The sequence below is a fragment of the Mirounga leonina genome, unplaced genomic scaffold (genome assembly GCF_011800145.1).
Source record: "Mirounga leonina isolate KUSES-001 unplaced genomic scaffold, KU_Mleo_1.0 Mir_180, whole genome shotgun sequence".
NCBI lineage: Eukaryota > Metazoa > Chordata > Mammalia > Carnivora > Phocidae > Mirounga > Mirounga leonina.
The window spans coordinates 18,889,642-18,916,096 of NW_023270469.1; the positions used below are offsets into that span (position 1 = coordinate 18,889,642).

Below are 26,455 nucleotides of genomic sequence, written 5' to 3' on the forward strand. Positions count from 1 at the left end.
CCGATGCGGGACTCGATCCTGTAATTCCAGGATCATGACCTGAGCCGAAGGCAGTCGCTTAACCAACTGAGCCACCCAGGCGCCCAAGATATTTCTTTTTCAAGAGGTTTTTGTTTTGTTTTGTTTTTTAATGAAAATACTTCGCAGAAAAGAAACCTGTTTTGGAGTCTCCATAATATTGAAAATGCTTGCTTATCCTTCAGTAACATTTCCTAACACCTCCTTTCCCAGATGTAGAAAATTCTGAAACTGATATTTTTTTAAATACATATTTTTTATTTATTTATTTTTAAAGATTTTATTTATTTATTTGACACACAGAGAGAGACAGCTAGAGAGGGAATACAAGCAGGGGGAGCGGGAGAGGGAGAAGCAGGCTTTTGACAGAGCAGGGAGCCCAATGCAGGGCTCGATCCCAGGACCCTGGGATCATGACCTGAGCCAAAGGCAGATGCTTAACGACTAAGCCACCCAGGCGCCCCAGTACATATTTTTTAAATATTTATTTACTTGAGAGAGAGAGAGAATATGAGCAGGAGGGGCAAAGGGGGAGGAGAGAGAATCCCAAGCAGACTCTGCACTGAGCCTGGAGCCTGACACAGGGCTTGCTCTTACAGCCCTGAGATCATGACCTGAGCTGAAACCAGTAGTCAGAGGCTTAACCTACCACGCCACCCAGGTGTCCCTGAACTTGATGTTTTTTTTTTTTTCTTTAGATTAAGATCTTTGTGTTTTATCAAACAGTATAAAAAGTAATTTTTTCATTTAAATCATCTTTGCTCAGGGCACCTGGGTGGCTCAGTTGGTTAAGTGCCTGCCTTTGGCTCAGGTCATGATCCTGGAGTCCCTGGATCAAGTCCTGCATCAGGCCCCCTACTAGGTGGAGAGCCTGCTTCTCCCTCTATCCCTCATCCCACTTGTGCTCTTTCTCTCACTCTCTCTCAAATAAATAAATCTTAAAAAAAAATAATCTTGGTTCAATTTGTGATGCTAGGGTAGACTGGAAAGAAGATTTGTGGCAGAATTATATCCATTTGTTATAAACCCACTGCTTATATAGGGGCTGTGAAGACTATAGAATGCACAGACCCATGGGATACTTTCCCATCAGAATCCTTTTCAACAGTGGAACAAGACACTTCAGACTTTTTAAAAAAATGTATTTTTCACTGAGTATTTTTTTGGAATAGTTGTTATGTTTCTCAGTAATATGTTATAATTTTATGTTCTAAGAAGTAAAAGATTTAGGCTTAAATAAGATGGAGAAAATATGTGTTCCTTTGGAATAATTACTTTGCCCTTTGTAGATTCAAGCAATCTAAGGAATGAGTTATGTTGGAATTCAGAAAATAGGCAGCTTGCTAATTGCAATACCAAGCTAAATGAATGAATCTATTCTTCATAGCTCTATTGAAAGACTTCGAGTTTACTAATGTCATTCTTGCAAAATATACCAGTTCTTGCTAAATGAAACAAAAAACATATCTAACAGGAAACACTGTACTGTATATGTAGTTGTTCTATGTAAAAGTTCGTTTCTTACCTAAGCAAATGACCCATTTTATGATTATATGTATGCACAGGTAAAGATTGGATTTTTCATTCTTTAATTTTGGGATTTTTAGTGTTTGAAAAAGTCATGTGAATGTCATATTTAGTGCAAATTAATTGAATGGAACCATACACTTTTCTTGTTTGAGGTATTAATAGTTTTGCTGCTTTATTCCTTAAGCATATGTTCAGAAATACTTTATATCTGTGGGTGGACTGGATGTATTGTCTCAAGTTCTGGTGCAACTGGAATCAGATTCACACAAGACTCTTTCCAGTGCTAAGCTTGCAGTGGTGGTGACAAAGACAGTGGATGCGTGTATTGCTGATAATCGTGAGTGAACATGCTTAGTAATTTTTCTACAGTTGAGTTTTATTTGAATTCAGCATGGTGAGTGTTGAAATGATAGATTGAACACAAACATAGATTGGACTTTCAGTGTCTCACAAGCAGGAGGGGATCTTAAAAATTATCTGGTCCAACTCCTTGTTTTCATGTGGAGATTATGACTTCCCTCAGGGTTCAAATCGAGGTCTTCTGACTTTAAGTCTACTGATAGAACAAGATAAGATTCTGTCATTTCTAAACCTTTGTTTCACTGAAAAAGCAGTATTAAATGAAAAACTTTAGATGAGAAATGAAGGGACATCTTGGAAACATAAGCAATGGAAAACCCAATTTATAGATTTTTAAAAATTATATGAAGAATTAAGGTATGCCTCTTTCTGATAAGTATGAAGTCTGACTCACCCAGCCATAACCAGGGATTAATGAGGGCTCTATAAGCCATTATCTTATTACAATACATTTATTTATATTCACACATACATAAACATATGTATGAGATATGAATATTAGCTATTATATTGATATGGTATTGTTCTCCCAGGATAAGATCTGACAAATAGCATATGTATAGTTTCAAGTTTTAAATTTATACTTTTTTCCCCCTATTTTATACTAATAGCTACTTTTGGAATAATACTATCCAAGTATCAGATTGTTTCAAAACTTCTGACATTACTGCTTCATGAAGGTCTGGATTCAGGAGAAAAATTTAGCATTATACTTACTCTTGGTCATTGCACAGAGGATTGTGGTTAGTATTGAATTTATTTTTTTAAAGGTTTTATTTATTTATTTGACAGAGAGAAACACAGCGAGAGAGGGAACACAAGTGGGGGAGTGGGATAGGGAGAAGCAGGCTTCCCGTGGAGCAGGGAGCCCAATGCGGAGCTCGATCCCAGGACCCTGGGATCATAACCTGAGCCAAAGGCAGATGCTTAACGACTGAGCCACACAGGCGCCCCTAGTATTGAATTATTTATGCTTATTAAAATAGTGGAGTGGAAATCCACTTTTGGTTTTTTCCTTATTTTCATATGAGAGGCTTGAAAGTACTGCCTTTCTTTAAGTCATTCAGGCCCCAAACCAGTCATTTTGCTCCTCATCCTCCTTCATCCATAGCCCTCCTTATCCCTTTCTGCCCAGTTCCAGTTTAGGCCCTCAGCCCCTCAACATCTTTCACCAATGTAATTGGACTAGATTCCTCCTTGTGTTCCTCTTCTCCTATCTCCATTTTTTTTTTTTTTTTTTTTTTTAGAGGGAGAGGAAAGGGAGAGGGAGAGAGAGAATCTTAAGCAGGCTCCATGCTGTGGGGCTCCATTTCACAACCCTGAGATCATGACCTGATACCAAATCAAGGGTTGGACACTTAACTGAGTCACCCAGGTGCTCTGGATTTATTCTACCGTTTAAATTTTTTATTTTTATTTTTTATTGAGGTTTAATCTGACAACTATACTTTTTTTATTTTCAATGATACCTTTTTTTAAACTAGGTGAGGGCTGTTTTTTTACTCTTAATGAGGTATGACTACTCTGTGGCTATATTTCAGAGATCATCACTTATGAGACAGGTATTTTATGTCAGAAGATTATTTCCTAAATGGAAAATACTTCTGAAACTATTTTTTATTCTAAAGATTTAAACTGTGATCATAATGATCACAAAGAAGAATTATGACCTTATGCAGATATTTTATGAAAAAATAACTATAACTATTTTCTACTTTCATTTTGGTATGTTTTCCAGAGGAAAATCAGTATGATCTTTTTAAAAACAATGGGCTTCCACTCATGATACAAGCCTTAACCGAATCGCAGAATGAGGAACTAAACAAAGCTGCCACTTTTGTGCTTCACAATTGCAAAAAAATTAGTAAGTTTCTTGTTACTTAAAAAAATACCAAAGTTTATGAAGGGGAATTTATATCTGCTTTGATGAGCCAAGCCCTTTAGGTTCCCAGGTGCTTCTTAATTTGAGAAGCAGAGTATATAATTTGGACATGACAACAAGAGTATTTCAGCATTTCAGCCTATCTGGAAGAGAGCAGCAATATAGATAATTCACTTATTTTATGCAATGTGGACAGTTTAGTTGTAGGACTTAAATTTGAGGCCTACAGGTGACTTATGGTTAAATTATAATATAAAGTGCATTTGTTTATTTATTTATTTATTTATTTTATTTTTTAAAGATTTTATTTATTTGCTAGAGAGAGACACAGTGAGAGAGGGAACACAAGCAGGGGGAGTGAGAGAGGGAGAAGCAGGCTTCCCGGGAGCAGGGAGCCCAATGCGGGGCTCGATCCCAGGACCCCGGGATCACGACCCGAGCCGAAGGCAGACACTTAACGACTGAGCCACCCAGGTGCCGCTTGTTTATTTATTTAAAAAAATGTTCGAGTGCCTATTATTTGCAGGCACTGTGCTAGTTTTAGGGATACAGTCTGCACCCTAGAGCTTTGTTTAACTAGATAAATAGTCCTTGAATAATCTAAAAAATGAATGAATTGTTATATGTTAACTGAAGGGTTAGGAATGGATGGAGCATAGATCTTAGCATATAACAAAAGACTGTGACCTAGACTTGGAGCGGAAAAGGCTTCGGAGGAAGTGATTCTTTTTTTTTTTTTTTTTCTTTTTTCCATTAGACATTCTTTTTTTTTTTCTCTCTCTATTTATTTATTTTTTGATGTAGTGTTCCATGATTCATTGTTTGCATATAACACCCAGTGCTCCATTCAATACGTGCCCTGTTTAATACCCATCACCAGGCTAACCCATCCCCCCACCCCTTCCCCTCTAGAACCCTCAGTTTGTTTCTCAGAGTCTATAGTCTGTCATGGTTCGTCTCCCCCTCTGATTTCCCCCCCTTCATTTTTCCCTTGCTACTTTTTTTTTTTTTTAACATATAATGTATTATTTGTCGGAGGAAGTGATTCTTGAGCTGAGATCTGAATGTATAGTGTTAACTAGGTCAGCCATAAGCAATGGTGAGGCACAAAGACCCTATGATAGGAGGGAGCATGTATGGAAGAAATGATATGGCCATTGAATTGGTCTTTGTGGAAGAAGAATTGCTGCTGAAATATGTAAAAAGTAAACTTAAAAGATTAAAGGAAAGAACTGCGTTATGAAAACTGTTAAAAAAAAAAAAAAACAAACCTAAAACTGGTATCCACATACTTGGGGATGTTTATGTGCCTGGCATAATGTATTTTCATGATGTTCTTTCTCCTATACTCCTCTGATAGAGTAAAGTCTAACTTATGACTGGGGCTTGGGCTTCTGCCAAGTACTTGCTTTCCATTTATTTTCAGTACCACCTAGACAAATAAGATAGTCTGCATGGGCAAAATTTAGAGAAGAGGGTGTGGGGTATGAAGTAGTCCTTATTTAAAGTGTTAAAATTATATTTAAAGTGTAAAAAAAAACAGTTCTAGTAATGGATAAATTCATTATTTTTTCCCATATTACAAAGCTGAGAAATTATCTCTAAGTCTAGGAGAATACTCTTTTGATGAAAATGAAGAACAATTGAAAGACGTAAATATGAAAGAGAAGAGCCTTGAAGAGTACTGGAAGAAAGCAAAGGAAATTCTACACAGAATAGAACAGCTTGAAAGAGAAAGAAATGAGGTTGGCCTTTTTGTTTCAAGGAATATAGAACTTTTTTCAAGTATTTTTCTACAGTAGAGGTTGGAGGGTAAAAGATTTTTCTTGCTAAGCTATTTTTTATATTTCAATGTTTTTTTAAAAAGATTTATTCTAGTGAGAGAAAGAGTGAGCTTGTGAGTGGGGGGAGGGGCAGAGGGAGAGGGAGAATCTCAAGCAGACTCCCATCTGAGCTTGGAGCCTGACACAGGGCTCAATCCCTTTACCCAGGAGATCATGACCTGAATTAAAATCAAGTCTTACGCTTAACCGACTGAGCCACCCAGGTGCCCCAGATTTTAATGGTTTCAAATTTAAAATTCAGTTGATACTTGAGTAACCATCTTAGAACATAGGGAAAAAAAGATTTTTAAAAGGTGGAAATGATGACTGAAAAAATAAGAGACATGGAAGATAGAGATCTAACGTTTGCATAATAAGAATTAGAAAAAGGATGGAGGGGTGCCTGGGTGGCTCAGTCGTTAAGCATCTGCCTTTGGCTCGGGTTGTGGTCCTGGGGTCCTGGGATCGAGCCCCGCATCGGGCTCCCTGCTCGACGGGGAGCCTGCTTCTCCCTCTCCCACTCCCCCTGCTTGTGTTCCCTCTCTCACTGTGTCTCTCTCTGTCAAATAAATAAAATCAAAAAAAAAAAAAGAAAGAAAGAAAAAAGAAAAAGGATGGAGAAATAATAATCCCTCTCTTTACATATATGTATATGTATGTGTATATGCACATTTCACTATTTTTTCTGTGAATGTACGCTTTGTGTCTTTGTATGTGCATGCATTTTTACTTTTATTTTTTAAGTAGGCTCCAAGCCCACTGTGGAGCCCAACACAGGGCTTGAACTCATGACCCTGAGATCAAGACCTGAACTGAGGTCAAGAGTTGGATGCTCAACTGACTGAGCCACCGAGGCACCCCTGTGCATGCATTTATAAAAATAAAAGCATAGTGCTCAACTTAGTATAATAGTATAGTAATTTCATTCTTTTAAATGACTAATATTCATTATTATAGATGATCATAAATTTATTTAACTAGTCTTTTGTTGAGGGACATTCAGATTATATTCATTCTGTCACCAGTGTAGACAACTCTAGAATAAACATCCTGCTACGTGTGTGTGTATGTAACAGCTTTATTGAGATGTAAATCACATTTGATTCAATTGACCTGTTTAAAGACGTTTCATTGGTTTTTAGTATACTCACAGAATTGTGCAACCATTACCACAATCAATCTTAGAATATTTTTATCATCCCCCAAAGAAATCCCATACATTTTAGCAGTCAGCCTTCCTATTTCCCCCATCCATTCTCCCCACCTCCCCAGCCTAGGCAAGCACTAAACTATTTTCTGTCTCTATATATTTGCCTATTCTAGACTTCTTATATAAAGAATCATATAATATGTGGGCTTTTGTGACTAGCTTCTTTCATTTAGCATAATGTTTGCAAGGCTTATGCATGTTTATATCAGTATTTCATTCCTTTTAAAAAAGCTTTATTGATATTTTATTGATATATTTCATATACCATACAATTTGCCCATTTTAAGTATGCAATTCAGTAGTGTTTAGTGTATTTACAGATATGTGCAACTATAGTCAATTTTAGAATATTTTCATCACCTCAGAAAGAAATTCTGTACCCTTTAGCTATTTCCCTGCATCCCCCATTCCCAGCCATGCACAATCTTCTTTGTATATCTATAGATTTGCCTATTCTGGACATTTCATATGAATGGAATTATGTAATATGTGATCTTTTGTGACGGGCTTCTTTCACTTAGCGTATTTTCAACACTCATTCATGTTTTAGCATGTATCAGCACTTCATTCCTTTTTATGACCAAATAATTTTCCATTGAGTGGATATATATCACATTTTGTTTATCCATTCCTTGATGGACATACTCCTTTTTTTTTTTTTACAGATTTTATTTATTTATTTGACAGAGAGACACAGCAAGAGAGGGAACACAAGCAGGGGGGAGTGGGAGAAGGAGAAGTAGACTCGCTGCTGAGCAGGGAGCCTGATGCGGGGCTTGATCCCAGGACCCTGGGATCATGACCTGAGCTGAAGGCAGATGCTTAACGACTGAGCCACCCAAGCGCCCCCTGATGGAAATATTCTTTACTTGTAATCTGTGTCTTTATAGTTAGCATGGGTTTCTTGTAGACAGCATATAGTTTGGTCTTTTTTTATCCTGTGTGACAGTTTCTAGTTTTTAATTGATGTGATCACTTCTTCATTTATGTTTAATGTAAGTATTGGTATGTTTGGGTTTAAGTCTACCATATTGCTACTTTTTTCCTACTTGTACCATTTGTTCTTTGTTCCTTTTTTTCTACTCTCCTTTCTTCATTTATATTATTTTAAAAATTGTAGCTCACCTTAGATTATTGGCTAAACATTCCTGTTTTTTTAAGTGGTTGCTTTAGGGTTTATACTATACATCTTTAACTGATCATGGTCTATATTCAACTAATAATATTCCACTCATGTGTATTATACATTTCCATTTGTTCTTTGTGCTGTTGTTGCCATGTATTATTTTACTGCTACATTGTTACAAACTGTTCAGTAATATTATTTTTGCTTTAAACAATCATTTTTCTGAAATATTTTTTAGTAAGATTATTTACATACAGTGATAATCACACATTTTAAATATACGGTTTGAGTTATGATAATTTTATACTGCTGCATAACTATCATGACAATTAAGATAGAACAGTTCATTCACCCTAAAATGTTTCCTTGTGTCCTTTTGTAGACAGTCCCAGTCCCCATCTTCAGGCCCAGGCAGTCATTGATGTGTTTTCTGTCACTAGTTTTCTTTTTCTATAATTTCACATAAGTGGAATTATATATTATATAATCTTTTGTGTTTGACTTCTTTTACTTAATGTGTAATGTATTTGAGATTCATCAATGTTGTTTTATTAATATTTGCTCCTTTTTATTGTGGACTGAATATTCCACAGTATGAATGTACTGCAACTTGTTTATTCACCAGTTGATGGATATTTGGATTGCTTCTAGATCTTGGCCACTATGAATAATGTTGCTGTGAACATTGGTTTGTACTTCTTTGTGTGAAATTTACATTTTCATTTCTCTTGGGTAAATACCTAGGAGTGGAATCACTGGACAGTTATACCTTAAAGAAATTACGAACCTCTCTCAGTTATCTACTTCCATTTGCCACCACTCAAACAACAGAACACCAAAAGGAGAAAAAGTCCCTTCTTTCTCTTGCAGTCTTGTATTGTCCTTCCAGCACTTGCTAATAACAGAGACTAACATCATTGCTAGTCATAGAATAGCAGTCCATTGAGCCTAGTTTCAGTTTTACAATGTAGGGCAAAGAAGGTTGGGTTGGGAGTTGAGGAGCAATAAATTAATAACTAATACACCCTGTAGGCCAAGTATACAACTGTTACCCTGGGATACTCCTTTACTATCATCTCATAATGCTCTTTTTATCCTTCCTAGTTTGATTCCCTGTTTCCTGGAGTCCATGTCATCCTCTTTTTTCTACATTTTAGGAAGTGTTCTCATATTTACTTTTTATTTTATTTTTTTTAAAGATTTTATCTATTTATTTGACAGAGAGAGACACAGCGAGAGAGGGAACACAAGCAGGGGAGTGTGAGAGGGAGAAGCAGACTCCCTGCTAAGCAGGGAGCCCGATGGCGGGGCTTGATCCGGGACCCTGGGATCATGACCTGAGCCAAAGGCAGATGCTTAACAACTGAGCCACCCAGGCACCTCATATTTACTTTTTAAACAAATATGTTTTTCACTTCTGCTTTCATATTTGTAGTTACCAAAGCCTCTTTTTTACTCCATTTAAATCTTACTCTTATTTCATGGACTTAAGACATCATTGGCGTTCTTCTCTTAAATATATCAATGATAATTTTCTTTTTTTTTTTTAATTTTTACCTATTTATTTGAAGGAGAGAGTATGAGCAGAGGGAGAGGGAAAGAGAGGCAGAGAAGCAGTCTCCCCACTGAGCCCAGAGCCCGATGATGCAGGGCTCGATCCCAAGATCCTGAGATCATGACCTGAATCAAAACCAAGAGAAGGCCACTTAACCAACTGAGCCACCCAGGTGCCCCTCAGTGATAATTTTCATTAAAATTTTTTTTTTCTTCTGGGGCACCTGGGTGGCTCATTCGGTTGAGCATCCAACTCTTGATTTGGGCTAGGTCATGATCTTAGGGTCCTAGAATCAAGCCCCACATTAGGCTCCATGCTGAGCGGGGAGACTGCTTGTCTCCCTCTCCCTCTGCCCCTCCCCTTGCTTATGGGCACACTCTGTCTCTCACTCTCTCCCTTCCTCTCTCAAATAAATCTTAAAAAAAAATTTTTTTCTTCCTACTCCATCTTTTTCCTCTGAGTTTGCTTGCCTATTTGCTTACTTGCTTGCTTTCTGTCTCTCTCCTTCCCTCCCCCCCCCTTTTTCCTTGGTCTCTAGCTTTCTTCATATTTCTGGTGGTCTTTGGTTGCTACTCATATTTAAGAGTCAGATACTGAAAGTCTTTCTGAAAATTTGTTGATTATGGATTCTCATAGGATCAGTTAGATGAGTCGTTTTTGGGGAGAACCTCCAACGTCTAATCTCCTGCCTAGAGATTGTCAACCAGTTTTCTGGAATCAAAATGGGAGAAGAAAGCTTGTGGGTCTTAGTATTCAGTATGTGAATATTTGCTTAGATTTGTTTCTTAAATAGTGTTCTGCCTTCAGCCTTGTTTGGTGTCCTCCAGTATAGAAACTGTTCTATCCCTTCCAGAGATTGAACTTTCAACCTTGGGGAAGGAGAGGACCTTCTGGTGTCAGTCAACTGCCTGTTAAGTGTGCATAAATAGGGGGGTCGAGATCTAATAATGCGACTACTATTTTTTCTTTTTTTTTTTTTTTTAAGTAGGCTCCATGCTCATCCTGGAGCCCAGTGTTGGGTCTGAACTCACAACCCTGAGATCAAGACCTGAGCTGAGATCAAGAGTTGGATACTCAACTGACTGAGTCACCCAGGCACCCCTGTAATCCAACTATTTCTTAAACAGACTTTCATCCAGTTTTCCTATTTTTAAGCCCCATCTTCTAGAGGTTCCAGCACCTCCAATTCCTCAGTCTTTTGAGAGTTTGGCAGCCCATCCTAGGTAGTTTCTTAGCTTTTCCCATTGTCAGCTTTGGATTCAGCTTTATTAAGACTGCTAAGTAGGTTATCATTCACCTACCTGCTTTCCAATTTCCAAACTTGGGTTACCTTTATTTCTTCTTTCATTTCTCCTTCTTGTGGGTTTATGCCTTTTTGAAAACTGTTCTTCAGTTGGTTTACTCCACTGGACTCAGGACTAAAAATTAAGGTGTTAAATTCATCATCTTTACCGGAAGCCCTCATTGTTTGTTTGTTTGCTTATTTACTTACCTCTCTTTATTTAAAAAAAATTTTTAGTGGCGCCTGGGTGGCTCAGTCTGTTAAGCATCTGCCTTTGACTCAGGTCATGATCCCAGGGTCCTGGAATCGAGTCCTGCATCGGGCTCCCTGCTCAGTGGAGAACCGGCTTCTCCCTCTCCTTCTGCCTCTTCACCCCCACTCTTGTGCGCCCCTGCCCCTCCACCCCCACTTGTGTGCATACCTGTGCCCGCTCTCTCTTTCTCTCTCATTCTTGCTCTATCTCAAATAAATAAAGAAAATCTTTAAAAATTTTTATTATTTTAGAGAAAGAGAAAGTGTTGGGGGGAGGGGCAGAAAGAGAGGGAGAGAATCCCAAACAGATTCCCTGCTAAGTGGGGCCTACCCAGGGCTCAATCTCAGGACCCTGAGATAACCACCAGAGCTGAAATCAAGAGTCGGATGCCCAACCAACTGAGCCACCCAGGAGCCCCTAAAAAAAAAAAAATTTTTTTTTAAATAGGCTCCAAGCCCAACGTGGGGCTTAAACTCACGATGTGGGATCAAGAGTTGCATGTTCTACCAACTGAGCCTGCCAGGCACCTGCTTTATTCTTTATTTGCGGTTGCGGTAGTCTATTGGTGGATATGATAGCTCTCTTTCTTATGAACATTTAGGTTATTTCCAACTTTTAGCTATTACAAACACTGTTTGTAATAACATTAACATTTTGCACTCACCTGAGTACTTGCACATAAAAGTAAGATATGCTTACCTTTACACAAGTATACCTATAGGATTTTTTTGAAGATATGCACAGGTTTTATTATGAAAGATACTGTCAAATTATTTCTCCACAGAGGTTGTACAATTTATACTCCCACTTGTATGAGAATGTTTCCCTGTATCCTTTTGATCTTTGCCAGTGTCCTAGATGAATGCTGTCTCAGTGTGGTTTTATTGTGCATTTCTCTTATTGCAAATGGGATGGGGCGTTTTTTCATATGTTTAAGAGCTATTTATATTTTCTTTCCTGTTAACTGTTCATCTCCTTTTCCTGTTTTTCTACACTATTGTTAATCTTGTTCATATTTCATTGTAGTAGCTTTTTATAAATGTTAATAGAAAAAAATCATACGTCGGGTGCCTGGGTGGCTCAGTTGGTTAAGCGACTGCCTTCGGCTCAGGTCATGATCCTGGAGTCCCGGGATCGAGTCCCGCATCGGGCTCCCTGCTCGGCAGGGAGTCTGCTTCTCCCTCTGACCCTCCTCCCTCTCATGCTCTCTGTCTCTCTCTCTCTCTCAAATAAATAAATAAAATCTTAAAAAAAAAAAAAAAGAAAAAATCATACCTCAAGATATGACTTACATGGGGCGCCTGGGTGGCTCAGTTGGTTAAGCGACTGCCTTCGGCTCAGGTCATGATCCTGGAGTCCTGGGATCGAGTCCCACATCAGGCTCCCTGCTCAGCAGGGAGTCTGTTTCTCCCTCTGACCCTCCTCCCTCTCATGCTCTCTCTATCTCATTCTCTCTCTCAAATAAATAAATAAAATCTTAAAAAAAAAAAAAAGATATGACTTATACATATTCTTTCTATATGGGTTGATTATCATTTGACTTCTGACCTTTTTTTCTTCTGAGTTCCTCCCCTACCCACCCACATTGTTCTGGTCTGTAGCAAAACCTTGAAAAAGTATTTTTGGTTTTTTTCTTTTATGATTTATTGATTCTTTGTGATATTTGGAAAGGTCTTCTTCCTCTTAACAGTGTTAAAATACTATGTTTTCTTTTAAAACATAACATTGCATTTTTTACATGACAATATTTAGCTCATTTTGACTTCATTTTTGTGTAAATTCTGAGATAGGGATCCAATTTATTTTTTTCCCCAGGTGACTATCCAGTTGTCCCCAGATTATCTATTAAATATATTCCCTTTTCTTCTAATGTAAACTGTCCCTTTTATTATGTATATTCTTTGGCTAATCATGAACTTTTCCTACATTATTTAAAGGGAGTGTAAATTGGACTATAAAGCAAATGGATTATCTTGAGATTATTTACTTGTCATTTTTATATTATAGGAAAAAATACAAAGAGAAAAAGATAAGGATAATGTTTCATCTATGAACATAAATATTCAAAATACATTGAAACACCTCCATGCAGATAGTATTGGCAGAGGTCCTACGGCAGAAGATAAAGATAAAAGGCAGTCGAGAAAACTTCAGAGTTATCAGTCCCATGGAGTTCTGTCTTCAGCATGTACAAATGATCACCAAATGAAAACCCTGTTAAAGAGTGCAAATCCAGTTAATGCTTGTTATAGGGAGAGTGGGCAAAGTAAGACTTTATGTAAAGCCATTTCAAGCTATAATCAAAACTTACATGAAGGAACAACTTTTGAAAAAAAGAATTCTGTTTCTCAATCAAGGTATAGTTTAATAATTGTTTCTAACTTTTATGTATTTATTCAAGTATTTTTTGTGCAGTACTATGTGCCACACTGTTAAGCCCTGGGATATAGAAATGATAAAACATGGTCTTGGGGCGCCTGGGTGGCTCAGTTGGTTAAGCGACTGCCTTCGGCTCAGGTCATGAGCTTGGGGTCCTGGGATCGAGCCCTGCATCAGGCTCCCTGCTCAGTTGGAAGCCTGCTTCTCCCTCTCCCACCCCCCCTACTTGTGTCCCCCCTCACGCTGTCTCTCTCTCTCTCTCTGTCAAATAAATAAATAAAATCTTTAAAAAACCAAAACCAAAACAAAACAAAAAACATGGTCTTGGGAGGAGCCTAAATGGAAATGTTGAGAAGGGAGTTTGGTTGGGGAGGTATAGGCCAGTTCATCTAAGGCCTTGCATGTCATACTCAGGATTTTTGGTTTTCCCTCATAGGGCATGGGAGCCATTGAGGATTTTAAATTGAGTGACATCAGATTTGAATTTTAGAAAAGATACTCAGAAAAGTTAACCTGAAATGCTATACCTGAAGTAACAGTGTGTACATTGATAATCCATTAGCAATGTAGCAAAAACCAGTTTTTAAATTTAATTTGATAAAAGGGAATAGTGTGTGATGAAAATCTGGCTTAGGCTTGCCTTTTCACTTGTTCCTTGCACCTCACCTCCAGTTGATGTCCTTTCTCCCTCAGGTAGCTTGTGGGGCCAGACCTGGGATTGTAGTGTTTCTTAAACCCTTACTTGTGTTCTCTCCTCTGATGGTTACTGTGCCAGGAGGGAAACTGAAGAGTATGCTGCTATATTCTGGGAAGGTTGCAGGGTGAACAGGATATTAGGGAGATGGATTACATCATCATCACCCCTTTTTTCCTTTGCAAAACCATTCTTGATGTCAATTTAACTTGATTTCTCAGGGATATGGAATTGGAAAGCATTGAGATACGTTCTTGGGCCAGCCTTCTTGCTCTCTGATTCTGTTCTCTCCTTTTTTTTTCCGCCTCATTCCTTCCTGTTTTCCTTTTTCTTTTTTTAAGTTTATTTATTTATTTCAGTAATCTCTATACCCAGTGTGGGGCTCGAACCCATGACCCTGAGATCAAGAGTCTCATGCTCTACCAACCGAGCCAGGCAGGTGTCCCATGTTTTCCTCTTTTATAACTTTTCCCCCATGTTTCTGCTGGCATCAGTATTATTGCCCTTTGGAGTCTTGTAGGTTTTTGGGTTTTTTTTAAAGATTTTATTTACTTATTTGAGAGAAAGAGGACGAGAATGATCAGGGTGAAGGGCAGAGGGAGTTAGACGTGGAGTTCGATCCCTGGACTCTGGGATCATGATCTGAGCCCAAGGCAAATGCTCAACCGACTAAGCCACCCAGGCGCCCCTGGAATCTTATTTAACTCCATTTTTGGAAAGGAGGCTATAACCATTACAAACACTACTTGGGCAGAATTTGATAGACTTTGGTAGACCCTGGTTCCATCTCCTTCTGCCTGCCAAACACCCAGAATTGCACCACTGCCTACAGAAACATTTGTCCACACACCAAACACTATGTTTATTTTTATTTTTTATTTTTTTATTTTTTTAAAGATTTTATTTACTTATTTGAGACAGAATGAGATACAGAGAGCATGAGAGGGAGGAGGGTCAGAGGGAGAAGCAGACTCCCTGCCGAGCAGGGAGCCCGATGCAGGACTCAATCCCGGGACTCCAGGATCATGACCTGAGCCGAAGGCAGTCGCTTACCCAACTAAGCCACCCAGGCGCCCCCACTATGTTTACTTTTAAATATCTGGTGTCTGTTTTCTTTTAGTGACCATATTTTTAAACATCCAATTCCCGTTGTCAAAAATAGAAAGCAGCAGTTACCAGTAACAGGTATGATTAAAAATATTTCTTCTTTGATTTTTTAAGAAAACATATTTAGGTGGATAATATAGCTAAAAATGTACATTGGTATATTTGCCCTCTTAACATATGAGCCACACCTTTGACTCTCTTTCTGGTGGTTTAAGTGCCTCAGTCACCTTTTACTGATAACCAGAACCTTTCTGTTTATCTACTAGGGTGACTGGATATGTTGTACTGTGCTAAAGTTTATGAAAATCTTGAGAATTAATATATCGTGTAAATGTCAGGGCATTTTCATCAATCAGAAGAATCTTACGTGTTGCAGTTTTTTTTTTCCAGATCCATTTACATTATGTTCAGATATAATAAATAAAGAAGTCATCAGTTTTCTAGCAACTGACAATCATTCCAAAATGTTAAAGTATAGATGCTCAGGTAAATATTCTTTAATTACATTTGTTTTGCAATTAAAACTTTGTATGAAATTAGTTAACTAGGATTTGTAGTAGTTCTGCCTGTGTGATTTAAACTTCATTTCCTTTGGAAAAATAACAATCTGGAATATCATAAAACACTCAAATCAATACCTATCTGCATTAGCCTGTGCTTCCAATATTTATTTATATGAATCACCACATCTAATACTTTATTACTTTATTATTCTATTTTTGTCAACAATACCATCTACAAGTTTAACTTTTCTGAGTAAGGTAAACATTTTTTATATTTTCAGAGAGCCAATAGGTATGTATTCTGGATAATGCTCTAAACATAAGACATTAAATATTAAACAGTATCTATTTTTATGTCTATATTTAATGTGTAAATGTTTCTAGTGTTCCACGCCCCATTATTTTATTTTTTCTGCAAGTCTCCTGTAAATGTGCCACAATGCTTAACCCACAATGCTTAACCCAGCCCCTTCTCCTCCATACCCTGATATTTCCTCTTTTAGTGTCACTCTCTGCTCTATGGACAAAATTGAGGCTATTCTATAGTAGGCTTGAAATAACACTATTCTTTAGTCTTGAATGTAGAGTTTGTCTCTATTACTCTAAAATTAGCTACATCATCTGAATCCCATCTCTTTTTTCCTCCTCACTTTAATACTTGTGAAATCTTTCTTTTCATTACCTTTCTATTCATTAACCCCTTTTGGCCCACCTTAAACTATGTTCATTTCTCTTCATCTAAAAAAGAAAAAGCTAAGGGCTCCTGGCTGACTCATTTGGAGGAGCATGCGGCTCTTGATCTCAGGGTTGTGTGTTTGAGCCCCACGTTGTGTTTAGAGATTACTTAAGTAAATAAAAATTTTAAAAAGAGGGAAAAAGTATTAAATACTTGATGTGATTTGCTATCTCTTCAAGTATTCATCCCCTCTTTCTTTCATCATTTATTACCAGACAGCCTGCTCTTTCTCCTTTCTCTTTCATGGTATGAATGCCCTTCTTAACTCCCTGCACTCTGGCTCCTTTTATTGCCATTCTACTAAACTTAAATGTTAAAGATTTCCTGAAGTCTCTTTTTTTCCTGCCAAAACCGAAGACTTTTTAAAAAATTTTTATCCTCTCTAGTATCTCTGTGCTGCTGACTGCCCTTCCTTGAAATCCTCTCCTCTCAGTAGTTTATTTTTTTATTTTTTATTTTTTAAAGATTTTATTTATTTATTTGAGAGAGAGAATGAGATAGAGCATGAGAGGGGGGAGGGTCAGAGGGAGAAGCAGACTCCCTGCCGAGCAGGGAGCCCGATGCGGGACTCGATCCCGGGACTCCAGGATCATGACCTGAGCCGAAGGCAGTCGCTTAACCAACTGAGCCACCCAGGCGCCCTCCTCTCAGTAGTTTAAAGACAAACTTCCCAGATCGTCCACCCAGGCTCCCTGGAGGTGTGCATTGAACTCACAAGGCACTACACAATACTTTAAATTTTAAGTGAAACACAAAATAGTCAACATCTTTTGGATACCACAGGCACTACTAGCTCAAAGTCGTTTACAGTTTCAGCGTTAGATTGCACTACATTCCTTGTGATGATGTCGTCTTTGTGGAGCTGGGCTTTCAGTGGTTGTGATAAAAAGCAAGCACCAGGGGCGCCTGGGTGGCTCAGGTCGTGATCCTGGAGTCCCTGGATCGAGTCCCGCATCAGGCTCCCTGCTCGGCAGGGAGTCTGCTTCTCCCTCTGACCCTCCCCCCCTCTCATGTGCTTGCTCTCTCTCATTCTCTCTCTCTCAAATAAATAAATAAAATCTTTAAAAAAAAAAAAGCAAGCACCACATGAAAATAGTATGGAACAGGAAATGAGGGTGGCAATGTCAGATTCCAAGGTTTGAGGAGTTGTGCTGTACCTAGTAGGTGCACATATCCCATTAGAAATAATTGTGATTAATAAGAATGGAATCTAAATACTATTTTCTTTTTTAAAATTTTTTTTTAAAAAGATTTTATTTATTTGAGAGAGAGCACGAGCAAGCATGAGTGGGGGGAGGGGCAAAGGAAGAGGGGCAAGCAGACTCACTGCTGAGCAGGGAACCCGAAATGGGGCTGGATCCCAGGACCCTGGGATCATGACCTGAGCTGAAGGCAGATGCTTAACGGATTGAGCTACCCAGGCGCCCCTAATTTTATTTACTTATTTATTTGAGAGAGGGAGAGAGAGCGCACGTACGAGAGGGGGAGGAGCAGAGGGAGAGGGACATGCACACTCTGTGCTACGTGTGGAGCCCAACGCGGGGCTCGATCCCACGACCCTAAGATCCTGACCTGAGCTGAAATCAAGAGTCAGAGGCCCAATCAACTCGGCCGCCCAGGTGCCCGTGTTATTTCAATTTAGGTGTATTTTTTCAAGTGGCTACTAAGTTATTAGAACATAAATATTTATTAAGTTGTTTTGGACTTAACAGGCAAATCAGTATTTCTTTTGGCCCAGGGGTGCCATAAAAAATCACCAAGAACTTAAGGATGCCATGAAGTGGGAAAGTTTGGGAACCTCTGGTCTGACGCATTTCAGAGGGCAGAGTGGATGCTCTATTACTGTTAACTTCCTTTCATCCCTTACTTTGTTTGAGATGGTTCTCTCCTAGTTCCTTTCTTCAATGATGATTCATTTATTTCACAGATACTCAGGGAGTGTTTCTTCTATGGCAGGCGTGAGTATCAAAGATGAATCGATCTCAATCCTTCAAGAACTCTAAAAACCACTCCATTTTATCACCTTTATTACTTTATCTTTCTCTTCTTGCCAAATTTCTACAGATATTTCCCCCAGACATAATCTGTAGCACTTTCTCAACACGGTGGCAACATTTACTTCTGTGGCATCAGCTATCATTTTACTGATGATTTCAAATTTGTTATCTCTATACTTGGCTTCTACTTTGAACTGGTTATAGCCTCATTCCTCCATTTCCAGCTGTATCCAGGACATACTCACTTAAGTATCGTGTTTTTACTTGAAGCTTGATGTATTTAAAACAGCATCTTCCTCCTCGTTAAATTGCCTTCCCTCCAGCCACTCCATTTCTTTTTTTTTTTTTTCCACTCCATTTCTGTTAGTGTTGTTACTATTCTTCTGGCCTTCCAGATTTCAATTATCTATAACCATTTTTTCTCTTTACATCTCCTATTTCTAGTCTGTCAAATTTGGTTCTTTCATTCCCACAGAGGCGCTTTTTGCTTCATGCTCAGTTAAACCAACTTTCTAACAGTCTTGCAGTTTGAAGTCTCACCAACCCCCAACTATAATGTTCATGTTGCTGTTAACTTCTCTAACATGTGCTTTTTATCATGTCATCAAGCTAAAAGAACCCTCAGTGCTTCTCTGTAACTCAGTGACTCAAACTCTCTGCCTGGCTTTTTGTGGAATTTTGTTCTGCTTCCACTTGTTAAATTTTATTGCATATTTGTTCTCTTTAAGTCTTCCAGAAATTTGCCATGCTTATTCCAAACTTTGTCATTCAATCAACTATCAGATTACTTAAGAATTATCCTAAGCTTTTCCCTTACCCCAGCAGCTCCTCATTCACCAGTTTTTACCTCAGAAATCTTAACATTCTCCCTCTAAATGTCCTGTTTCAGAATCCCCTCATTTATATTCTGGACTATTGAAGTAACCCCTCAACTGATCCTCTTACCTTCGCCTAAGCTTTCTATGAGACAAATGAAAATCATTTCCTTGCTTAATAAATATCCTTTAGTTCCTCCGCACTGACTTGAAGATAGTTAATACTTAGTATGGCTTTCAAGACATTCTTATCTTGGGGCGCCTGGGTGGCTCAGTCCGTTGGGCGGCTGCTTTCGGCTCGGGTCATGGTCCTGGGGTCTTGGGATCGAGCCCTGCATCCGGCTCCCTGCTTGGCGGGGAGCCTGTTTCTCCCTCTCCATCTGCCTGTCACTCTGCCTACTTTTTAAAGATTTTTGTTTATTTATTTATTTGACAGAGAGAGAGAAACAGCATGAGAGGGGATAGGGTCAGAGGGAGAAGCAGGCTCCCTGCTGAGCTGGGAGCCCGATGTGGGACTCGATCCCAGGACTCTGGGATCATGACCTGAGCCGAAGGCAGTCGCTTAACCAACTGAGCCACCCAGGCGCCCCTCACTCTGCCTACTTGTGCTCTCTCTCTGTCAAATAAATAAATAAAATCTTAAAAAAAAAAAAAAAAAAAAGACATTCTTATCTGGCCCCCTGCAACCTTCACTAGCTTCAGCTTTCCTCCCACATTTCTCTCTAGCCACACCAAAGTACCTATAATTCTCTGACCATGCTGTGCCTTTTCACTTTTTTAGGCTTTTGCACATGTTCATTGTACTTGAAATGTCCTTATCTCAGCCAGCTTTCTTCCTGGCTAACTTCTAGTCCTTTAGGAGTGGGCCACTAATAACATTAGGTGACTGGTAGTTGGGGAACTTTATAATGGATGGAAGTGGCTAACGTCATCTGAACCTACTGATCAATCTTAACATTAAAAAAAGACTTTCTGTACCTCTTAATATGATGCAGAAAGAAGTTCTCAATCCTGCCTGTGAGGAATTCTACTAAAAACAATTGAATCTGAGCACCTGGGTGGCTCAGTTGGTTGAGCATCCAACTCTTGGTTTCTGCTTGGGTCATGATTTCAGGGTCATGGGATCAAGCCCCATGTCAGGCTCCGTGCTTGGCAGGAAGTCTGCTTGGAAATTCTCCCCTGGCCCCTCCCCCTGCTCCCTCTCTTTCTTTCTCCCTCTCTCTAAAATAAAATAAGGGTGCTTGAGTGGTTCAGTCGGTTAAGCGTCTGCCTTCAGTTAAGTGTCTGCCTTTGGTTCAGGTCATGATCTCAGGGTCTTGGGATCGAGCCCCGCATCTGGCTCCCTGCTCAGCAGGGAGTCTGCTTGTCCCTCTCCCTCTGCCCCTCCCCCCACTCGTATTCCTTCACTTACTTGCTCTCTCTCAAATAAAATCTTTAAAAATAAGATAAATCTTAAAAAAAATTGAATCTGAATCTTATCAATCATCCAGATCTAATTACTAGTTTATTGGACACACAGGAACATTTTAAAGCATCTAACTAGGATAAAATCAAGAAAACCTAGCCTTTGAGTAGCTCCATAGTACAAATGACCCAGTGTTTACATCAAGTAAATGACAAGGAGGAAGAGAGGAGAATTGATAGATTAAAAGAAACTCAAGAGACATTTCAACTGAATGTAATGATGGAACTTCTTTGGATCATGGTTTAAACAAATTAACTGTAAAAAGAAAGTTTTGAAATGATGGGGAAATTTGAACACTGGATATTAGATTATATTAGGCATAATTTTTTTAGGCTTGATAATGGTTTTGTGTGTTTGAAAAAGAAGCCCTTTTCTGTTAGGGTTGCATATGAAGTATTTACAGATGAAATGATACTTTAATGCCAATTCCAGCCTCCATAATCCAGTGTATACATGGGGGGCAGAGCAGAGTAAGTGGGTTGTAGGCAAAATATGACTGAGCATGACTTAATAATTACTGAAGGTGAATGATGGATATGTGGAAGTTCTTTTTCCCTTACTCTTGTGTGTTTAAAATTTTCCATAATAAAACACTGGGGGGAAAAAGACAACCAGGCATAAGGGTCACTTGTTTTGGATAGCTTTCCTAATAGTGACTCCTACTCAGAACCAAGCTAGGTGGTCTGTTTATATATCAACCTAACTGTTCACACCTCTATTGTAACACTTATTTCACTGTATTGTATCTGTTGTCTTTAATCTCTCCTATGACTGAGCTTCTTGACATATTTATAATTAAGTTCCTGATTTCAGTTACCATCATAAAGATATTTGCTTTCACAGATTTTTGTTATTAGATATTTTGTAACATCTATATATCACTTTAATTTGTTTTCTTTTAGGTTGCATAGCAGTAGGAAAATCTCTGAATAGCCGAAATTTTAGCAAGCTCTTGCACTCTTGCCCATACCAATGTGATCGTCATAAAGTCATTGTGGAAGCTGAAGACAGATATAAAAGTGAACTAAGGAAATCACTTATCTGTAACAAAAGTAATTAATTCCGCAGCTTTGAAACTGTAATTATGACTATGCCTTCTGAACTGTGATCTAGAACATTAAATATATTAAAAAGCTAGAGGGCAAAATGTTGAAAAGAAAATGTCTCTGAGCAACCAGTGTTTTAAGATGTACCCAGGGAACAGATTTAGTCTCTGGTAGTTTAAAAATTCTTCCTAATCCATCTAAGAATTCCCATTAGAGCGGTGGGGGGGGGGATACCATATTAATGGAATTGATGTGCTCTTACTCAGATTGATACTCTAAGTATCCTAAATGTTTTCTGTATTTTTCAGAAATTCTGCTGACCCCACGTAGAAGACGACAACTCAGTGGTGAATCTTCTACCTCTGGAGAAATAAGTTAATATATTTAATTTTTAAATAAACCTAAATTGCATATAGTTCTGAGAAAAAGAGGACAGCTGAAGGATTGTTCTCAGTCTCATCATTAATGGTTCTTAAATGATAATCCTTGGCTTTGATGAAGGCCATAGGTCCTAAGAAAAGAGGCTTCTCACTTTCCTTCTCATGTTGCTTTCTCACCCATTGCTTGCCAGCTGGGGAAGAAGCAGGAGGAAACTAACATTTATTAAGCACTTCCTGTATGTTAGGTGTACTACAGACATTTCCTTTAATTCTTATAATAATATTATTATAAGGTAGGTTTTATTTTATTCCCACTTTAAGGTACAATGAGTTGGCAAATGGCAGAGCTTACATTCAAATGCAAGCCTGTCTTTCTTCAGAAGCCCCTGTTCTATCCTCTCGATCACATTTCTATTTTAAGAACAAAATTATTCTCCTATGTATAAGTGCCTCAGAGAGATTTTGCAAAGGGTTTAGGTTCATAACTACAGCACTTCACACCATCAGAATTGAAGAGACACATAGAACCCTGCTTAAAAATCAAAATACTTCTTAAGTGATGAGTTAATTTATGAGAATTTTTATTTAACTACGGGTTAACATTTCAGGTTTATAACCATTCCAAATTTATTACAGAGACTTAAAGAATGTTATCACTGTATTCTCTTCATATGGAATTAATGCCTGAAGAGTAAGAATAAGCAGTTGAATAACCTTACTTGTCAAAATAACCTGGAATTTAGTGGTATCTATAGAGTTATTCTGTTATTTATTGCAAAGATATTTAGACTTGATACATATGGAAACATTCTGCCATATACTTTTAATTGGCCATTTTCACTTCCAAAGCCTTAAAAGAAGTTTCAAATTTACTTTTTTAAGATTTTGGGGAGGAGGTTACCTGGGTGGCTCAGTTGGTTGACCGTCTGCCTTCAGCTCGGGTCATGATCTCAGGTCTGGGATCAAGCCCCACATCAGGCTCCCTGCTCAGCGGGGAGCCTGCTTCTCCGTCTCCCTGCTTCTCCCCCTGCTTGTGCACTCTCACTCTCTCTGACAAATAAAATCTTAAAAAAAAAAAAAAAAAAGATTTTTTTTTTTTTAAGTAGTCTCTACATCCAATGTGGGGCTTGAACTTAAAACCCCGAGATCAAGAGTCACATGCTCTACTGACTGAGCCAGCCAGGTGCCCCTTGAATTAACTTTTTATATCTGGATCTTTTTCTAAGTTAAAAGTTCTGCATGCAAAATAAAATTATGTACAGTACTCCTATAGGGCAGCCCACTTTTTTGAAATATTTCCTGTAGAAACTGTTAGAGAATGGTAACTTTTTTTTTTAATTAATTTATTTTTTTTATTGTTTTTTTTTTAATGGTAACTTTTCCATAGAAACATGTTGCACTTGGAAAACTTGCTTTTGACAAGGAGTTGGCATCAAGTTAATAATGGATTTTTTTCAACAACATGACTTAAAAGCAAATATATAACAACTAAAAATATCCTATAATCATTTTACATAGTAAACTCATTTGCACAGCCTCATGAAATGTACATAATTATGGTTATACATTGATTATACAGAGGGATCCTAAATACTATTAAGTGATGTCCAGCTCATAAATACATACATCTTTTTTGTAGGTTAGAATTCCTTTAGCTAAAAACAAATAGTTAATAATTTGGCCTGCTTTTTTTTAGAATTTATAAAGACATCTTGAGGAGGTGTGGAGTAGATTGGTCTTACAAACCTCTTTCACAAGCAGGCTAGGAATTTTGGATATGTTGCCATTTTCCCCCCTTGATTTCCCTTTCTTTTTGAAAGACATTTATGACCATTTGTTTGGCTGTAGGTTACATTCAAATTTGAAACCATTCTTTTGAGAAGAGACCATTGCAGCATCTCAGCATTTAAAGAGCCTTGGCTCTCGTTCAGAATGGACTGGTATCTTGAGAGGGTTTGAAAAATAAGGGTTTCTAGAATTGAACCTTCTTGCCTTGTTTCCCCTATTCTTTCCTAATACCCGATCAATATTAAGAAGAGCACTAAAGAAGTCACAGAAGGGAGCCCTGTGGGGTAGAGCTGCTTCCTCCTTCTAGGCTGCCCCGTATTCAGCTGCAGTAAACTTTGAGGAATTGGGCACAGATGTAGGAGTCCGTGAGATGGCAGCTTCATTAGAAAAGTGGGAATTGGCTGTGAACAACTTCCAGATGCCTGTGTCCTGAACGTTATAATAACCTGTCCTGTCCTGATTATGAGTTCAAATCATTTAGCAAGTGAAGTTGAAATCATGTATTTCTTGGATAACAGTAGTTTTCCAGGAGACCCAAAAGTGAAGAGTAACGTCTTTGATAAGTTTTTTTTGTTTTTTGTTTTTAAAGATTTTATTTATTTATTTGAGAGAAAGAGAGAAAGCACAAGCAGGGGGAGCAGCAGAGGGAGCGGGAGATGTGGGGCTCTATCCCAGGACCCTGGGATCATGCTGAGCCAAAGGCAGATGCTTAACTGGCTGAGCCACCCAAGCGCCCCCATTAATAAGTTTGTTTTTTTTTTTTAATTTTTTTTAAATTTTTTATTTATTTGCGAGAGAGAGAATGAGAGACAGAGAGCATGAGAGGGAGGAGGGTCAGAGGGAGAAGCAGACTCCCTGCCGAGCAGGGAGCCCGATGCGGGACTCGATCCCGGGACTCCAGGATCATGACCTGAGCCGAAGGCAGTCGCTTAACCAACTGAGCCACCCAGGCGCCCCCCCATTGATAAGTTTTGAAACACTTTTTACCAATAAGTTTTTTCTTCCAACAAGTATTTATTGATCCTCTCCTATGTGTCAGGTACTGTTTTAGGCCTTGGGATATGATAGTGACCAAAACAGACAAAAATTCTTACCTTCATGGATCTTGCATTCTAAGTAATACCATTAAGTAATAATCAGACATTATTTTTATTGATTTCTCAGCCTTCTGATAGGATTTTTATTTCTGTTTTAAAAGATCTGAACTATGGCTCCTGTCTTAGGAGAGCTAGACAAATGGCTAACAGTCTTGACCTGCAAGGGCAAGATTTTCTAAGGTTTTCCCAGCACAACTATTTCAAGTTCTCCTAAAGTAAATAGTAGCCTTAAGTGTGAATACAAAAAAAGCCCTCCATATCAGCATCTATCTACAATGATAACATGAATTAGCAATGAATGAAAAAGTTTAAAAGAAAACTATTTCCTAGTAATCATCACCAGAAGATATTTATGTTTTTAACACCAACTGTTTATTCTTTCTTTTGTAGAAAGTATCCCTAAAAGCCAGATAGTTGAAAACTTCCTTCCCCCTTTGTGCAGCCTGTTTTTTGAGTTTTAATCAAGCTGAACACCCATATAGGTAGTGAATGTGTTTTTTAAAAATGAATTTCAAAAGACCCTTATTCTTTAAAAATATTTATCAAGCCTGTTAATTAAAGTAACAAGTGTTGATATTCTTTTTTATTCTATGAAGTAATGGAGCCCTTTGGGAAGACTGTATCTGTAAGATAGGTAAGCTGTTTGTTAATTGTCCTCACAGGAATGTTGAGAGAATTAACAGTCAAATGTTTATAAATTCTTGTGTTTCTTGATTGAAAGGTGTTGCAAGTATTATTACAATAGGATTAAGTTACAGTTATTGAAGAATTCAGAGTGATAAGGCCTAGCTTCATAGTAGGCACTCAGTTTTTAAATTGACATGGATTTCTCTATGATGAGTAGTGCAGGCATGAAGCTTTCTCACTATATAGTTCATATCCTTAGAATAAGTTAAGCACTTATTTGGGTCTCAAGAAGATCCCTTTTTTCAGCAAGTACTAATATATTCTACAATTATTCTTAATTACAGAAAAAAGAAGAATTCGTAAAAACTTTACTGAAGAAGAAGTAAATTACCTTTTCAATGGAGTTAAGAAAATGGGAAATCATTGGAATTTAATTTTGTGGTCTTTCCCCTTTCAGCAAGGACGGAAGGCTGTGGACCTTGCTCACAAATACCACAAGCTGACCAAACGTCCCAAGTGTGCAGCTCCTTGATCGGAATACCTGTCAGTTTTTAGTTTGAACTCTTAAAATACAATGCCTTGAGAAAACACAATTTAAAATACTCTTCTAAACGCTCATGAAGCAGGGAATCTAAAAACAGGAATACTGTTCTAATTACATACTTTTTGTGACGCTTTGTCTCATCGAATTATTAAAGTAATTTCTAAAACAATACATTTTTAATGTGTAGATTAGTAAGACAAAATTCCTTTATAAGGTCAAACATTCATTTAGGAATATG

At 38.1% G+C, this 26,455-nt stretch overlaps 1 protein-coding gene across 1 annotated transcript in view; it reads left to right on the plus strand.

Moving 5' to 3' along the window:
• TERB1 (telomere repeat binding bouquet formation protein 1) overlaps positions 1-26,251 on the plus strand; it is a 48,604-nt gene extending 22,353 nt beyond the window's left edge. Inside the window, exons 9-18 of the mRNA XM_035025046.1 lie at positions 1,733-1,885; positions 2,520-2,651; positions 3,647-3,772; positions 5,378-5,535; positions 13,047-13,396; positions 15,233-15,297; positions 15,610-15,705; positions 21,638-21,787; positions 22,090-22,155; positions 26,018-26,251. Of these exons, the coding sequence (XP_034880937.1) occupies positions 1,733-1,885; positions 2,520-2,651; positions 3,647-3,772; positions 5,378-5,535; positions 13,047-13,396; positions 15,233-15,297; positions 15,610-15,705; positions 21,638-21,787; positions 22,090-22,155; positions 26,018-26,205 (1,484 nt within the window). The 3' untranslated portion in view covers positions 26,206-26,251. The remainder of the gene's footprint in view (positions 1-1,732; positions 1,886-2,519; positions 2,652-3,646; positions 3,773-5,377; positions 5,536-13,046; positions 13,397-15,232; positions 15,298-15,609; positions 15,706-21,637; positions 21,788-22,089; positions 22,156-26,017) is intronic.
• The last annotated feature ends 204 nt before the right edge of the window (positions 26,252-26,455 follow it).